At 35.2% G+C, this 17,271-nt stretch overlaps 4 protein-coding genes and 1 long non-coding RNA gene across 7 annotated transcripts in view; 3 read left to right on the forward strand and 2 right to left on the reverse strand.

The window, feature by feature from the left end:
* Window positions 1-3,282: 3,282 nt before the first annotated feature.
* On the forward strand, window positions 3,283-9,324 carry LOC118748066 (molybdenum cofactor biosynthesis protein 1-like). 3 transcript variants are annotated; one of them, XR_004994016.1, is made up of 7 exons: window positions 3,283-3,883; window positions 4,756-4,849; window positions 6,828-6,995; window positions 7,158-7,530; window positions 7,794-8,101; window positions 8,249-8,371; window positions 8,493-8,533. XR_004994016.1 is itself a non-coding variant. In XM_036482360.1 (6 exons), the coding sequence occupies exons 1-6, from the start codon at window positions 3,665-3,667 to the stop codon at window positions 9,188-9,190; spliced, it is 1,860 nt and encodes a 619-aa protein (XP_036338253.1). In that variant the 5' UTR covers window positions 3,283-3,664; the 3' UTR covers window positions 9,191-9,324. The 3 variants fall into 3 exon arrangements, 2 of the variants coding, with proteins under 2 accessions (XP_036338253.1, XP_036338254.1); XM_036482360.1 differs by lacking the exon at window positions 8,249-8,371 and having other exon boundaries at window positions 8,493-9,324; XM_036482361.1 differs by lacking the exon at window positions 8,493-8,533 and having other exon boundaries at window positions 8,249-8,474.
* Window positions 9,325-12,138: 2,814 nt separating this feature from the next.
* LOC118748068 (probable prefoldin subunit 2) lies at window positions 12,139-13,067 on the reverse strand. Its single transcript, XM_036482363.1, has 2 exons — window positions 12,850-13,067; window positions 12,139-12,764 (listed from the first exon to the last, which is right to left on the reverse strand). The coding sequence occupies exons 1-2, from the start codon at window positions 12,978-12,980 to the stop codon at window positions 12,464-12,466; spliced, it is 432 nt and encodes a 143-aa protein (XP_036338256.1). The 5' UTR covers window positions 12,981-13,067; the 3' UTR covers window positions 12,139-12,463.
* A 725-nt stretch (window positions 13,068-13,792) lies between these two features.
* On the forward strand, window positions 13,793-14,464 carry LOC118748070. The gene is made up of 2 exons (XR_004994017.1): window positions 13,793-14,046; window positions 14,107-14,464. It is a non-coding gene; the product is annotated as an uncharacterized LOC118748070 (long non-coding RNA).
* Window positions 14,465-14,471: 7 nt separating this feature from the next.
* Window positions 14,472-16,540, reverse strand: LOC118748067 (germinal-center associated nuclear protein-like). The gene is made up of 7 exons (XM_036482362.1): window positions 16,484-16,540; window positions 16,386-16,425; window positions 16,136-16,309; window positions 15,919-16,080; window positions 15,645-15,866; window positions 15,432-15,572; window positions 14,472-15,376 (listed from the first exon to the last, which is right to left on the reverse strand). Exons 1-7 carry the CDS (start codon window positions 16,500-16,502, stop codon window positions 15,097-15,099), a joined length of 1,038 nt encoding a protein of 345 aa, XP_036338255.1. The 5' UTR covers window positions 16,503-16,540; the 3' UTR covers window positions 14,472-15,096.
* A 257-nt stretch (window positions 16,541-16,797) lies between these two features.
* LOC118747639 (biogenesis of lysosome-related organelles complex 1 subunit 2) overlaps window positions 16,798-17,271 on the forward strand; it is a 943-nt gene continuing 469 nt past the window's right edge. Inside the window, exons 1-2 of the mRNA XM_036481688.1 lie at window positions 16,798-16,902; window positions 16,963-17,269. Of these exons, the coding sequence (XP_036337581.1) occupies window positions 16,985-17,269 (285 nt within the window). The 5' untranslated portion in view covers window positions 16,798-16,902; window positions 16,963-16,984. The remainder of the gene's footprint in view (window positions 16,903-16,962; window positions 17,270-17,271) is intronic.

Here is a 17,271-nt window from a genome sequence, read left to right on the forward strand (position 1 = left end):
CAAAATTTGGAGGTTATGTTGAAGTTGACAGAAGTTACCATTTTTTAATTTTAGTTTATATGGCTTATACCGCTAGCTCTTTACAAAGGCTGCGAGATCGTTTTCATATATGTACCCCAATTTTTCATAGGTTTGGGATTAATTTCATTTACCTCTATTCCACGGTGCCATGCCGCATTTTCCAATAAACCCATATTTTTCCATGAGCTTAAGATTGACTTCATATACATATATTCATACCAAGTTCCAGGACTCTACCACAAAACCGTCCAGAGATATGCTCTATGAAAAATTCGGTTTGTATGGGAGATTCCACACCCCCGGTAGATATCCGGTTTGTTTTAGCCTATAACCATGCTTGGAAAGTCTGTGTCCGAAATTTCAAAGAATCCGGTACAGCCGGTATGGGCACATTGTGACTCCTCAAGCGAAATGAACTAATGATTGCAAAAATTGAAATGAAACATCGTAGTTGACCAAAAAATAATATTAGACTTCATTCTCTCAACTTCTCAGAATGGTGAAAAGCTAAAAAATATATAATAAGATAGGATATATTAAAACAGCCTCCAAAATATTTACCTGCACTATACAAATCAGTTTGATTGAAAATTTATTTTTATTTATTTATTTTATACTTCACGTTTGACTGTGTCAAAATTTCATGTGAAAACAATATGTGTTGCTGGAAAAATTTCACGGCTGTTGACAGAATACTAACCTTAATAGCAAAAATATGGTTCTTTATGCTCTAAAAACAATCTGTGTGAAAGATGAAAATTTTTGGTCAATTTCTTAGGCTCATCAAAGTTCAATGTGCTCAAAAAATAAAAAATTAATTAATACATTTTTTTAAATAAAATTGCAATTATCTTCGAAAGTATTAGTCCTACATAATTGGGTGTACGGTCCTTTTTTGTAGAGAATCGAGATAAGCTAAGAAAAAATTTGTTTAGCACTTGAACTATGATGGACTCGGGCGAGCCTAAGATATTGACCAAAAATTTCCATCTTTGACACAGATTTTTTTAGAGCATAATGAACCATATTTTTGCTATTACCAATCAAAATTCTAAAAAGGCGGATTTTCGGCCCACGCTACTGTGTACTCAAAAAAATTCTAACACTAACTGAGAAAGAGTTTGAAAATTGGTTGATTTAGTTTTCTACAAAGTTTTAAACTTGGGTTTATGTTGGGTTTTGTTAGAGAATGAACTGAATTTTAGTTTGAAATTCTTGGAAATAAAATAAAAAAATATGCATAAGTGGCCTACAATATCACTTTGAAATGGGGTGCTATTGATATGACCGATACCGTATGTACATATGTATGTAAGTATGTATGTATGTATGTATGTATGACATATATACTTGCATATGTACCTACTCCATACATATCGCTAGCTAAGAGTGAAAATGGGGGGTTCGGTTATTTCAAATTTTACGATACCATTTTCTTAATTTAGTTTGCAAAATTTTTAAAAGCAAAAAAAGTCCATACAAATCAGTAGGGTTGTTGTATGCCTTCTTTGGGCTATTCAATTTTTTTCGAAACGATGCATTTTTAATATTTTTTGCTTCTTTCAACGACATTTAACTTTTGTTAAGGAGTGAACTTGGCAACTTTTCACTCTGAGCTAGAGATTTGTAACTCTTCCGCAGTTGTAAAGGGCAACATGGCGAGGTGGATGGATATGTTTTCACTCTCGAAATCATTCGAATGAGTGGCTTTTTCGTTCATACATATGTATGCACATTAGGGTGGTCCAAAAATTCATGTGGGGAAAAAATAAAGCCTAGGATTGTTCTATACCGAAAAAAATAGCGCCCATTTTTATACCCGAGCGCACTTGTGCGCAACGGTTGTTTGTAACAGGCAAAACGAATCGAGATAGATATAGACAAATGTATGCATAAATGATCAGAATGAAGAATTCGATTAAGCGGTGACTGTCTATCCGTCCATCCGTCCGTCTGTGTACACGATAACTCGAGTAAAAATTGAGATGTCTTACCGAAGCTTGGTACGTGTACTTCTTTTGGGGCGTAGGACGGATGGTATTTAAAATGGCTAAAATCGGACAATAACCACGCCTACCTACCATATAACGGTAATTTTCAGAAATACGAAAACTGCGATATTTTAGTAACTATTGAAAATAATTCACTCAAAATTGATACTTATAATAATTTGTAGACGAGAAATAAGAATACATATTATAAATTTTTGGAAAATTGGCGTAGCCACGCCCACTTATGGTTACATGTGTGTATCTTGGTAACCGCTGCACCAATTTCTTCCAAATTTGGCACAGTTGTTGGGCTTGACACAGCATAACAAATCATCGAAAATTTTTAAAATCGGACAATAACCACGCACGCCCACATAAATTATATAATAATAAATCAGTAAATATTAAAGCTTATTTATTCAAAATTGATGCTTGCAACAATTCTTTACCAAGAAATACGTTCATGATAAAATTTTGGAAAATGGGCGTGACACCGCCCACTTATGATCACATATATGTATCTCGGAAACCGTTCTACCAATTTGTACCAAACTCGGTATGGTTATTGTGCTTGCCACATAAAAACAAATCGTTGAAAATTATTGAAATCGGTATATAACGTTAAATTTCAGAAATTTTTCAATGCTTTTTAAAAGATTTTTAGGGTATAATAAGAGTCAATAAAATATTTCCTGTTAGTTTAAAAACATTTTGGTGAAGTTACAAATTGCCTAGAAAGGTATTAACCGTTATTTTACGTTGAAACATTTTATGAGTTTAAGACATTTCGACGCTTAACACGTAATTTGATATTTTAAAAAGTTATTACAAATATAATAAGTTATGACTATACCAAATGCTTTGAAACTTAAATTTAGTCAAAAAGTGGAGTTAATCGATTTTGCAAGTGAAGCATTCACGGGTACTTATTCTACAAGTAATATCTCTAGGAGCTACCCAATCGCTCCGGTCTATTCTCCCAGTTCAATACAAAACATTTTTTGTATGTATGTATGTATATTTATTTAAAATTGAGATTGTTGAGAAATAAATAGTAAGTGGTGTTACGTCATGTGATGAAGAAAAATGAGGCAGAGTCAAGTGCGCGAGAGGTCTGTTGTGTAGAGCGCCTACTGCACTACACTCTGCGGCGAGCAAAATGTATTCAACATACACCTTGGTGTCGAGGTGCCACCCATTGGGAGTCTTTCGAAAATATGCTGACGTATTTGTTGATTAACGAATGACAACCGCTTTCCGCTTTCCGTGGCGTTTTCGTACATTCAGTGTTCGTCTAGTATTCCACACAGCCGGTTGCTTATAAACAAGCGAAAAGTACCGTAGTAAAGATAACAACAAAAGTCATAAGCTCGTATATCAATGCGTTTTCGGCCTTTATCATTTTTGTTGTTATTGTTCTTCTAAATAACTCAGGTAATTGTTGTTGCATATTAGCATCGGTCTATAGTGGAGCGCTTTACGTTTTGTATGTACATATTTACAACTACACAATTATATTGACTGCGAATAATTGGGATCAACAAACAAGTCAATAAAAACTGCACAAAACGGAGATCAACAAACTGCATACTTGGCCGGACATTAAAATACATACATATACATTTGTATACAATTAAACAACGAGCAGAGTCATGAATTCAATAATAAGATTTGTAAGTTCTGCAAAAAATCCTGCTGCTATAATAAAAACGTCATATTATACCGGATTAAATGCCTGTTTAAATTATACGAGCATCGCAACAGGTGTTGTTGAGCCAAAGCGTCAGCCGTTAGACGAAACACCGGTGGGTGCGAAAACAAACACAGCACGCGCTGCTACTCCAAGCCACGTACAACGAGAAGCCAAATCGGTTAGTAAATATGTCCAATGTAAGCATGTGAGTGCCATTCCAAATCAAATGTAGTAAGCTTCTTTCCGTAGGACTTCCGATTTGCTCAAAGTTTGCACATAGCCTAATTTCATACTAAAACTGGATAGAGATGGATTTAAAAATTACACAAATCAAGCCCATCTTGAGCCCATTTGATTTGTTAAATTTTTAATATCTTATTTTTGCATACATACAAAAAAATATTTAGAAAAAATATGGCCAACTTATAATGAAATTTGGTGACCTTTTGCCACATTCCACGTTCATATTTTTATAAAAAAAAAAACTATTAATACATTTTTAACAGTTTTTAGGCCGTTTTGCAAGCCTTTTTTAAAATATATCTGCCCTTCGGTATGAAGTCGGGCTATGTAGAAAATTAAAGGACATCGCTCAGAAAATTATTGATTGAATTGATTATAATAATTATTAAAGAATTCGAAAAAGGAAGATTTAACCCCAACGAATGTTTTTATCTTGTGAGAGAGACTGACCACGGAAATGTCATCATAATATGAAAGATAATTATCCTTCTTGTGATAAATATGGATTAGCGGTATAATTATTTACTCTTTGACATTATTTTTATAATTATTGAGTCGAGTGTAAATTCAATTTTTTTCTTGTTTTGCGCTGTTTGTAAATTGACGGAAATGATATATCCATCGGTCTCACTGAGCGGATAACATTGATTATTGCCAATATGTTGTGTAAAAGCCAAATTAACTTCAAAATCCATTTAAGTATGGAAATCGTGGCCAGTTTCTCATTTCAGGATTAGTTAAGAGATAACATGACAATTATTTCGACTGTTGATCAGTACAATATTTAATATTTTCTTTTCGTTAAAGGTTAAGCCGATAAGCATTCAACCATTGACAGACACATTTGGACGGCACCACACATATCTGCGGATCTCATTGACCGAGCGTTGTAATTTGCGTTGTGAGTAAGAAGAAAACCACAATCAAAAATTATTTTCACAAGACTTATTTGTAATCATTATAGAAATGAAAAAGTTATGAAAGAATGGAATGAGCTATTTGGAGATGCATAGATTTTAGTTGAATTTTTATTCCAATACTTATTAAATAACTATTTCAATTGATACTAAGTGGATGTTAGATAAGATAACGTACATACGAGTATTACTTGCATAGAGCACCTAAATACTACGTGTATGTACATATAAGTAGATACTAGACTCCTGCGCAATTCCATTTAAACGGCCCAACAAGACATCCGATCGCCGCGCAAATACTTTCCATCCCCTACTTTCATCGTTCGGGTCAATTGTGAGTAAGCATAAACCAGTTTCAGCAAGCGTACGTAAACTACCGATCAATAGCAACACGCGTAGAGTATTTACTTTGCCTTCCGCAACTACTGCGAGTAAAAGGTATTTGACAGTAGAGTACTCTACTGGTAGTACTTGAGTATTTTCGAAGAAAACATACATTTGTGGCGAGAATGATAGAAGAATTTTCTGGATCGCGCATTTGTGGTATCTGAAAAAAACTAAGGACAGGAATGTAGTGGAACGATGAAGAGAGCGACGAGCAAAACGTACTTTCAACTAAAATGCTGATATACATACCTAAGTACATATGTATGTATGTGCATAGATACGTATGTGCATAGATACATACATATGTGCATAGATACGTATGTGCATAGATATGCATGTGCATAGATACGTATGTGCATAGATACGTATGTGCATAGATACGTATGTGCATAGATACATATATATGTAAGTGTCCGCATATATTTTTTCTCGTCACTTGTTCTGTCGCTTCACTGCAGCAAAACCAAGTTGTGAGGAAAACCCTGACGATATGCGTAGAATTGAAACCATATTCATATTAAATATATTTATGTATGCATGGACATATGTACATATTCCGAAATTTTTTTTGTTTGTAAAGGCTCTCAAGAAAAACTAAAAATTCATATAAAATTACGCACAATAAATGGAAAATAAATTTTCTTCTATAAAAAATTTCTTAAATCAGTATGCAGCTCTTAAGAAAAAAATGCTCGTACATCTCGTCGCTACCATGTCCAACTATCGAATGTGAAAATCGGCACTTTTCAAAATTTTGATTTGCCACTAATAATTTTATTTCGTATAGCAGCATTGCTTAAGTTATTGTTTTTGACAACTTATTTGTTGGTTAATGACTGCAAATAGTTTTATAGAAAATTAGAGACGAGAAATAATACTTTCATAAAAATTTAAGTACATACATAGATTTAAAAAGCTGCTTGAATACAAAAGTTTTATGAAAATGTCACATTAAACAACTGTCTAAATCTACGTTATTTTTTATAAATAAGGCCGTAAACATTTCCTTGCATCGTCGATTTCCATATTCTATTTTTACTCTTTCAATTTCACTGACCAGCGCTGCAAACGATATCAACTAGTAGGCTAACAACCAGAATTGAAATTTAATACGCAAGTACTTACCGTACTACAAGTATACAGAGAGTAGATTTGCTACTCCCTTTTGGCAGCAGCAAATATCTCTCGTACGCGATGAGGGAAAGTAGAGTACGTACTTTGGTGGAGTAATAGCAAGTACGTCAAGTATTTACTCTCTCAACGCCAAGTAGTGTATGTATGCGGAAAAAAAGTAACAATGTGTTGGGAGTAGAGTACAATGCAAGGAGTACTTATTGAATGAAATGCGGCAAATACAATTGCGCTGGACTCTAGTAGATACATACTTATATGGAAAAATTATAATGGTATTCACCAAAGTGAGCAAGTGGCAATGACTCTTGGCAACAATCGTTGCTTGAGCTCATCTGCTCTTTTGCCAGATTGCCAGGCCACTTGCTCAATTCGGTGAATACCATTATAATTTTTTTGAAATTATTAATAAATCTTAACTCTTTTATACATATGTATTTTTAGGCCAATACTGCATGCCAGCGGAAGGTGTACAACTACAGCCAAAATCGAATCTTCTAACCACTGATGAAATACTTTACTTGGCTCGAATATTTGTTGAGCAGGGAGTTCGTAAAATTCGTTTAACTGGTGGTGAACCTACGGTACGCCGAGATATAGTTGACATCATTGGTAAGCAGACAAGCGACTATGCATTAAGGAGGATCTACAACGTGATACTCCGAACAGAAGAGCGTTTCAAATAATGCAATCTAAAGTCAAAACTTTAAAACAACCACTTCACAAAAAATCTAATTATTCCATTTTTTATATACATACATACATAAATTGCAGCCAAAATAAAATCTATACCTAGACTTGAAAATGTGGGTATAACGACTAATGGACTTGTATTAACACGTCTATTATTACCAATGCAACGCGCTGGACTCGACGCAGTAAACATCAGTTTGGACACATTGCGCCCCAAACGTTTCGAAGAAATCACTCGGCGAAAAGGGTGGGAACGGGTTATAGCAGGGATTGACTTAGCCATACAATTGGGCTTTAAACCGAAATTGAATTGTGTACTAATGCGCAATTTCAACGATGATGAGATTTGTGACTTTGTTGAATTCACCAAAGATCGGGCAGTGGATGTTCGATTTATAGAGTATATGCCGTTCACCGGTAATAAATGGCAAACCGATAGATTGGTCTCCTATAAGTAAGTATGTTTGTATGTATGTACCTACATATATATGTATAGGTATGTATTAAGGTGCATAATTTATTGTTTTGTTTCTGTAATAGTGATGTTATTTTATGATGCTTATGACAAGCCTGTATAATATTACTCAGTATATGTTTTAGTAACTACAAAAAAAAAAGAAACAGAAAAATGCACATGGATGTATGTATATCAAAAAGAAATGGAGCGTAAATATTTGGTGCTTTGCATTAGTTTAAGCAATTGCTTTATAATTGCAGAGAAACATTGCAGATTATACAGAAGAGATGGTCGAATTTTCAACCTTTACCAAATGGGCCAAACGATACTTCAAAAGCTTACGGCGTGCCCGGTTTCGAAGGACAAGTGGGTTTCATTACCTCGATGACTGAACATTTCTGTGGTACCTGCAATCGCTTACGCCTTACTGCTGACGGTAATATTAAAGTTTGCCTTTTTGGAAACAAAGAATTTTCGCTACGAGATGCTATACGTGGCAATTGTTCTGAAAAGGATCTGATTGCTCTAATCGGAGCAGCCGTTAGCCGAAAGAAAAAACAACATGCCGGTAAGTAAATATTTCGGTCTATTGTTTGTGATTGTTTTATCACAAAGAAACAGCATATCTCTTTTTAATGATAGATGCGTTGTTTTGAAATCCTTTATTTATAAGTAGTCATTGGGTGATTCATCCATTTTATTTGCGTGATTGCAGGCATGTTGAATTTGTCACAAATGGAAAATCGTCCAATGATTCTAATCGGTGGATAGTTTTATACCATATTAATAATGTGCGCTCTCTCATACCAACGACCAATGGCTTAAATATACCAGTAAGGTTAGTTTAGAATAAAATTAACCACCGCATTATAATTTTGCTTAAACATTAAAACATTTCATACATACATATAAAATACATAAATAGTACGTAAACATTTGGTTATTTGGTTAATTTTTAGGAAATCGCTTACATCATGATATTGGCGAAGCACGAATATATAGCAAATACAAAATTTTTGAAAATCAGCCACACCAACGGATCATTTCGCAAAACAGACACAACGGCATTTCATTACCTGTTTTCACTAGTCTCATTAGCACACAGTCAGCAACAAAATATTGTGCACAAAAACGAAGATTTGGGACGACGAACTCAAATAGTTGTACGACTAATAGTAACAGCGGTAACAATTTAACTCATGTAGATAAGTCTGGAAAAGCACAGATGGTGGATGTCACAGAGAAGCAAAGCAGCCAACGCGAAGCAGAAGCTCGTGCCACAGTTGTAGTGGGATCGGCTATTACTGAACTTATACACAAGAACACCATGATTAAAGGCGACGTACTCAGTGTGGCCCAGCTGGCTGGGATAATGGGCGCCAAACGAACTTCGGAACTTATACCTCTTTGTCACAACATTACATTAACGTCAGTTAAAGTGGAAGCGAAACTAAATCTGCAAACAAATAGTGTGGACATTTACGGTCGAGTAAAGTGCACAGGGCAAACGGGTGTGGAAATGGAGGCACTTACTGCTGTCACATTGGCGGCACTTACAGTCTACGACATGTGCAAGGCCATTTCGCATGATATAACAATAACAGATGTGAAACTCTGGGGCAAAAGAGGTGGTAAACGGACTTTTGAACGCAGTTAGGACAAAACATACTAACTTAAAAAAAAATATGATCTTGGAGTATACATCCAATAGGGCTGTTCAGGATCTTGCAATGCATCTTCGGAACATTTGTAAATTTACAACAATAAAATTCAAACGGTTGCCATGGTAGCTAACACAAAATTTTCAAACGCGAATGCAAATGCAAAACCAAGACTATTGGCACAAAATCCGGGACCACCCTATTATTTATTAGGTACTGCTTTCAGCATCAAGCAGAGACCACAACGATTATAAGAAATGACATTAATAGCCCAATTCTGTATCGGTGACAAAGATTTTTTTACTGACAAATTTTAATTTTTTTATATATTTTTCCGTAATAAAAACTGTGACAAAATTCATCACTGATACAGAATAGAGCCGTAAATGTTGCTGTATAATTATTACTGAACAATGGAAAAGTTGTTTTCGTCTCCAGCGACGAAAATCATTAGATTGAAAACTTTTTCTTCTTCTAATAATTATCTGGGACTTTTACTTTTTTTTGTCTCGCGGACGAAGACTGAAATGATTTACGTCTCTTCTTAATAATTATATGGAACTTTTATTGAAATGAAACTTCTTGAGTTCGGAGATCTAACGCGTTAAATATTTATCGCCACGATTGTTCATATCATCAAATCTGTATCGTTCGATTTTCAAAAATGAGGTGTCAAATTTAAGAGTTTTGCTTTTACGTAGTTTTAGTTTTCTGAAAAACGTTGCCGATGTTAAAAAATCAAATTGAATATGAATTGAAGTTCATCAGAACATGAGACTTTTGAAAGTGTATAAATAAGTATAACATTTGATGCTTTTTTTCAGAATATAGAAAGATTTTGCACTGTATTGTTAGGGGACATGAAACTACTTTAAATACTGGTACGTTACCCACCAAAAACTAAAAATCGAAAAAATTTTACATAGAGCACTTTGCAAGTGGACTACTCATATTTACGTTTAATTTCGTGTAACAATTAGGGTGCGTTCGGAAATGCATCAGCCAAAGCATCAGAGTCTTTTATATCTAAACTATAACTGATGGAAATGTCTTATTTGCGCAACTAAGTTCCAATTCGGCTTTTAACCGTGGTTGCGCCTATTTAACATTTCCATCAATTAAAGTTTAGAAATAAAAGAGACTGCTACTTTGGCTTGATGCATTTCTAAACGCGTCCTTAAATTAAGAGAAAACGAGAGACGTCATTTTCGTCTTAAAATAAACGTCCAGAGAGACAAGAAAACTAAAAGTCCCATATACATACATATGTAATTAATATGAAAATAGGTGAATTATTTCCGTCTTAAAATAAAACGTCCCAGAAGACGAAAAATAAATAAAAGTCCCGGGAGCACTCCATTATCGATCCCGACAAGACATAACCCAGACAATTTTTAAAAATCCAGACAGGACATAATACGAACATAACAAAACCCAGAGCAAATAAAATACAGATAACACATTATTCAGACAGCAAAAAAAAATTTACAATGCGTCCGGCATTGCAATTGAAGACTTATGCTTAAATATAAACGGTTACCACTCCACATTTTTTCGCTCCTTCACTGCAAGGAGACTAACCCTCTCCCCTACAAAATCCTCGGCAACCATTTTACCACAAGGACGAAAGCTGCGAATTATCGTCGATAGCAAATCAATTCCGATGGTGAATAACCGGAGAATTGTCGGATATAGCTCTCGTTCCCGGCGCATACAACTGAGATTGCGAACAAAGTACAGAGCCGTAGCAAAGTCCTCAATTTCCCAATTCGGCAGTACTTGGGAAAAGACAAAGAAACGGTGTGGCAAACATACAAGGCAATTGGCCGTCCGGTTGTAAATTATGCAGTGCCTGTGTGCTCGCCGGGGACAATTGGTTCGCAGTGGACGAAACTACAGACATGCCACAATACAACACCCCGGAGAACAAGGGGATGCCTTCTGATGCCACATCTACAGTGAAGCCGAAATTCTATCAGTAAGGGGCACAACATCATTCTCAGCAAGCAGTTCCTAGTAGGGTGCTACAGATGTCAGCACTCGAACATGCTTGAGCTGAAGGACCAGGTCCAGCACTACGCACAGCACCCCTGGGATTAGGACTGTACAGACAGGGTATTAACGGCATTTACAAACTCCAGTCGAGTGAATGCCGTCATCCGTGGCAATCACCACCTGCGAACGAGAGTCAGCTTCAACTGCCTCGAGATACCCACGTAACTCTGGCCCAACTCGCCTCCCAACATCCCCCATGGCACCAAGCACCTCTTCACATGCCCACTCAATCCAACTCAACTAACATGCCTCTCCCTCTGGTTCTACCTAATAGAAATATCAAGTTTCCTTGGCCTACCGTTAGTTGAGCCTGTGGACAATTAAGGGCTAAGTAAGGCCTTACAACAATAACAACAACTGTGTCTTTAATACATTATTTTTGAAAATCCCGACAAAATATAAAAATCGCGCGATTTTTTTAATTATTATTTTTTTTTTGTCGCGATTTCTTGTGTGGATTGTGTCTTGTCGGGATTATATATGGTCGGGATTTAGTCGTGTCTGGATTATGTCTTTCGGGGTTCTGTATTTCGGTATTTTGTATATCAGGATTTCATTATACACCCAAAAGTCCCATATAATTATTATGAGAAGACGTAAATAAATAAATAATCGTCCCGCGAGACAAAAAAATATATTTCTTATAAATTATTATTATACAAAGGCGAAAAAAAATTTCTTTAGAACAAGGTGACGTTTTTGATCCCCAATATGTATTAGGATAATAACTATTTTGGGTCTGATATAAAGTGGTGCTTTTTTAAGTGAAGTAAGAAAAAATCGTGGGGTTGGTTAGAATATAGATTTAGCATTAAGTGTTCAGCTGGCCTGTTGTTCTCCTTATTATAACTACCTTTGGAAATTTGAAATATATATTTATACTGAGGAATAAGGGATTATAAATTATATTTGTTATTCATGAAAAACATTTTTAATTTAAAAGTTTTTAATTAAATATACACGTTCATTTTTACTCAATGCATGTTTAATTTCCTCCCGTCCATTTTTTAAATTATGATGGGAGCAAGTTTAGTTTCAATTAATCGAAAGAAAACTTATCTTTGCAATGGAGCTTCATCTTACTACCGAATCAAAATGCAGTTTTTATCTTTTTGTTATTTGTGAACGCCCACTGTATCATTCGGTGGACGATAGTTGACTGGGCAGAGCACCTCATATTGATTGCCCGCATCACAGAGTTACCCCTAATTTCATTAATTCGACACTAAAACATTTCGATTTTCCGATTTTTTCTCTTCCTCTTCACTCTTTGGTGTTTCATTGGACATTTGCTCTCCCCGAATCTTAATATTGTGTTGTTCTTTAAATTTATTGATCTGTTGTCCTTTAGCGGTGAGGTCTTCGTTTACGCGTGTGATTGTTTTCTCGATGAAGTCTTTGTTTTCAATTAACTGCGGTAGAACATCCTTAACAGTTCGCTCTGCCAAGACACCACCGATCAGTCGAAAACATTTGCGCTCTGGATCCACTGTTTTGAGGGTTTCTATCACAGTTCTAAAAGAAATTCAATTAGGCATATGTACTGGAATTGATTTGATAGCGAATTGAAAACCATTTGAGGTTATGTTGTCATACATACTTGTGTTCTTTCAAATCCATCTCCAGCGTATTTAAATTGTTTACAAGGTTTCGTTGTTCATTTCTGAGCTGTTGGAACTCTCCAATAATCTTCTCGTTCAATTTGGCTTCCTTGGCTTGCTCGCTGGCCATTGTTTTCTGTGATTTTATTAACAGATGCACGAAAAACAGCAATCTTCCTCGGCAAATTCGCGTCTGGTAGTGATTACTAATTTCAGCAAAATGTTTGACAGTGCGAATTCGCCCCAACAGTGATGAAAAGTGGAGTCAAACAAGGCGAATTTAAAACAAGGTGGTGTTACCGGAGCGGCTGATTTCATGTCGAGTTTGAACTGTTTGTTAAAATTATGTGTTTGTTGTAATCAAGACGTATTAAACAAGGTGGTGTTAGCCGTATATAAGTAAAAAATTACACTAACAAATTGTAACGTGGTTGAAAATAAAATTAAAGTATTACGCGTTCTATAAACATAAAATAACTTAATTGAAAATATTCTTTTTTTTTTTAATGGTGAAGCTTGCGACTTATACCTTGGTTATAATGCACGGGGCGAATCGTAACAAATCGCGGCGAATTCGTAAGGATGTATTGATTTTAGATGCTTCCGTTTTACATTGCGTTCAAATGCATTATAATCGTTTATTGCCCATACAATAGATAATTAAGTGACAGTTCACTGCGTTCCGTTACTTCCATTATAAACCAGGAATATGACTACCATCAGCGTTTGCAATAATACCTTAAAAGTAGAACGTCAGTATAGGCCAACCCTAAAGCTGCCTTTACATTACTCTGGAAAAATCGCTCGTGTAAATGGTGATTCAAAAATCGCATGCCTCAAAGTAGACAGCAAGTGAACTTTTGAAGGCGATTATCGCCTATCAAAAAATCGTCTTTTGTAAAAGCAGCTTAAACCGAAGGTAAGGCGAATTCAAAAAATAATCTATCTGGTAGCGCCTTTAGAAATCGCCGCTAAATAGGCGAGATTTGTCATTGGATTCCGTGTTATCAATTTACAATTAATAATTTATTGTTGAGTTATAAAAACTTATTTTTTTATATTTAGTGATTCAGAGCATCTACGCGGAACGCTTAAAATGCTTCAAAACGTGATTGACTTCTGCAATTACTGGTGGTTCCGATATCTTATGGTCACAGAGCTATATATGGTCGAAAAATGGGAACGAGTTACAATTCGTAAGCTATCTTTTACCATATGCCACGATAATAAATATTAATCCAAATCGATTTCAACAGATGTGATTTTTGCAATACTCTTTTGCCTGTTTTGGTACTTTAACTATTCAGTGCTTTTATCGTTTACGGGTAGTGTACTAGGTATCACTCCTATCTCCAGCGTTGTGGACCAACACGGTAGCAAAATTGTGTAACTATAGCAATTCCATGATTGGAGGCAACTGCTGGCAATCACTGACGGAAAAATAGCGCATATACATACATACCTAGGCACAGAAAAATAATTTAACTCGTAGTCAAGAAATCACTTCTTTATCAGAATACTGCATTCAAAAGGTTCGACATATAACGAATGAGAATCCCGTATCCTACCAGTGACGCCAAGCCAGTAGGCCGCTTTCATTGTCATAGAAAGGGACATAAAGTAAATTTCCATATAAACTTTTATTGACTTTCCAATGCTTATCAAATAGTTAAAGCTGAATTTATTTAACAAATATTTAGTTGTTTGTAACACATTCATGTTATTAATCAAAACGCGTAATTGCCCCGTAACCGTGTAAACTCGTAAATAAACTGGTTTTCCGTACAAAATTGAGCAAGTTTGCGAGGCTTACTTGGTTTCGCGACATTTACGCCCATAAATGAATTGCCCTATTATTTATTATGCAGAAATGGAAAAGTATCTAATCCAATATAACAAAACAGCAGCACACTTCAGTTCGGAGATAAGTTTAAATACAAACTTCTAAAAGTATTATTATCAATGGAACTCGCATTATAGAATATGTTACTAATTATATGTATATTATAGCATCTTGTTTATGAGAATTTACGTAAGCTCTTGCAAGTTAAACTGAATTACCACTATCCAATTTTAAGTACACTTAAATGAATGTACATTCATTCGGATAATATATTATTGCGTGACATTGCAAATGTATATGCAGAACCATGATTATGTTTAAAATAAACAATAAAGCACTTTGTAAACGCCTAATTGTAGTTCTTACAAATTTTATTATTCACATACCAATGTACATGCATGCGCTAAAGACATTTTAAGAGCAAAATCTCGGGCAAGTATATTTTATCAATTTCTTTTTCAACAAAACGTTCATGTCTCTCTTTCAGCACAGCAGCATTCAAATTAAAATCTGACTTTAAAAAATGTATACTTGCCTTGTCTTCACTTACATGTATATTATAGTATTTACAATCAGCTAATAAATCATCTATATGCTCATGTATTACAAGCTTGCTTAAGAAAATAGCAGGTACCACCAGTTGTCTACTGGTATATGCGTGTGCAAATACTAAGTACACCTTGCTGTAAAATGAAAAATATGTAACGATTTACATTATGATAAATATTCAATATATACCGCCTTAGTATTTGCAACTTCAAAGCCGCTATTGCACTTAAAATATGTGGAAGCTTCTGTATTCCGGAAAGGACTCTATAGAAATTTCCTTGATGATAGCTTATAGCTATTTTATATGCTAAATCGAATGTTTCGCTTTTTCTAAAATTTCAATTAGAAATACATTTATGTTAATGCTATGTAGGTTTTTGTACATTTGCATCCAAAATTTACCTTACTTCCTGTGGAATACTCAATGCACGATTTAGCGCGTCTATCGTTCCTAAATTGAAGAGAAGATATATCGCCTCAACCAAATTACGCTTTCTTAACTCGTTTAATTTCATACTGTTTACATTGATATCATCGTAGCAACATAGAGCGCGTTTCAAGCACTCCTGCAGGTGTTGATTGCAAATTTTCGTATCAAAATTATCTATTTGATCTTCACAAAGTCTAAAAACTACAGAAATTAATTAAGTGTTTTTGGCAAAGAGAATGCATATACCTGTAACGACTATAAGCCAAAAACATGACCATTGGTTCAAGTAACTTCAAAGTTTGGCGTTCATTGTACTGCTGCATTACCACCTCCTGTCGAACTGCGCGCAAGCGATCGAATATGAAATCGTAAGCAAAGTTATACGGCCTTCGTTTGTCTAAGATTATACTAGAAACAACATCACATAAGCAGATACGAAAAAGCCTCCCGAAACCGGACTTACTCTTTTAATAAGTATTCCACAGTTTTTTGCAAGCATCGTTCTGTGCGTAAATCCTTAGCTCTGGGTGCCCTTACGCCAGCAGCTGACCGAACAAAAGATTTCACCAGCATTCCTGGAACATTTTTCTCGCCGTTTTTCCATTCATAAAAATGTAGAAGTCTCTCCTTAATTCGACTATGATTAGAGGGATATACAAGTAAATATTTTTAGCAGTTCTCAGCTTGGATACAATTCCATAAATCGCACTTACAGTTTTGCTTCTACTTCTGGGCAAAGAAAGTCGCAAGTTCCTAAATGAGTAAAATTGTTGCCGGTACTAAAAAGAGATTATAAAATATACAATCCTACCTGTAATACTGTTAGACATTGATATTTACGTAGTTTGTAATTTTTTTGGTATGCAGAATTGTCGTACTAAGGCGAATTTATATAAGGTGGTGTTCAATGTGAATTTATACAAGGTGGTGTTCAATGTGAATTTATACAAGGTGGTGTTGATGGCGAATTTAGATTTTCGCCGAGGTACGTCTTAATGTCAAAATGATGTGTTTGTTGTAAAATCATTTTGACATTCAGTAGTGTCGCGGCTAAAATTTTATTCGCCAACAACACCACCTTGTATAAATTCGCCTTGAACACCACCTGGTATAAATTCGCCTTGTTCATGAACACTACCTTGTATAAATTCGCCTTGAATAGGATCTTCAAGAGCTAAAAAATATTTTTTTTACTGGCAATTTGTTTACTACTGTCCTGAAGGCGATTTGGTATAATCTTCCGATTAAAAAGAAAACGATCAATATTTAAGTAAATTACACCGCCTTTAGTAATCTTTATTCTCTGTTTGTAATGGCAAACAAAACAGAATACAATGACGACACAACTGCTGCCCAAATACAGGATCAAAACGCCTTGCTGGATTCGCCTATTCGTGGTCCCACACTCTCAACAAGTACATCAAGTTTCGAAGCTTTAGATCCACATGATCCCAACTTGAGCAAGCTTGCAACAAAAATGTTTCGAAAAACAGAGGAATATATATGCAACGAACTTAATGCACCTCTCGAAGACTACAAACTATTGGAGGAAATGAATAAAGCTACGGTGGCCAAGTATTCGGATATGCACCAAATAGC

This window comes from Rhagoletis pomonella, unplaced genomic scaffold (genome assembly GCF_013731165.1).
Source record: "Rhagoletis pomonella isolate Grant_MI unplaced genomic scaffold, Rhpom_1.0 Rhpom_scaffold_00012, whole genome shotgun sequence".
Classification (NCBI taxonomy): Eukaryota; Metazoa; Arthropoda; class Insecta; order Diptera; family Tephritidae; genus Rhagoletis; species Rhagoletis pomonella.

What these genes read in the sequence shown, in the direction of transcription:
- LOC118748068 (XM_036482363.1), bottom strand. Translation starts at nt 12,980, where the DNA reads ATGGCCAGCGAGCAAGCCAAGGAAGCCAAATTGAACGAGAAGATTATT. An exon ending in ATGGATTTGAAAGAACACAA is followed by an intron (nt 12,765 to 12,849) that starts GTATGTATGACA and finishes AATTTCTTTTAG; the next exon opens with AACTGTGATAGAAACCCTCA.
- LOC118748066 (XM_036482360.1), top strand. Translation starts at nt 3,665, where the DNA reads ATGAATTCAATAATAAGATTTGTAAGTTCTGCAAAAAATCCTGCTGCT. An exon ending in AGATATAGTTGACATCATTG is followed by an intron (nt 6,996 to 7,157) that starts GTAAGCAGACAA and finishes CATAAATTGCAG; the next exon opens with CCAAAATAAAATCTATACCT. An exon ending in AAAGAAAAAACAACATGCCG is followed by an intron (nt 8,102 to 8,492) that starts GTAAGTAAATAT and finishes GTTAATTTTTAG; the next exon opens with GAAATCGCTTACATCATGAT.
- LOC118748067 (XM_036482362.1), bottom strand. An exon ending in GTGGAATACTTATTAAAAGA is followed by an intron (nt 16,081 to 16,135) that starts GTAAGTCCGGTT and finishes TGTTGTTTCTAG; the next exon opens with TATAATCTTAGACAAACGAA. An exon ending in AAGTTGCAAATACTAAGGCG is followed by an intron (nt 15,377 to 15,431) that starts GTATATATTGAA and finishes TTCATTTTACAG; the next exon opens with CAAGGTGTACTTAGTATTTG.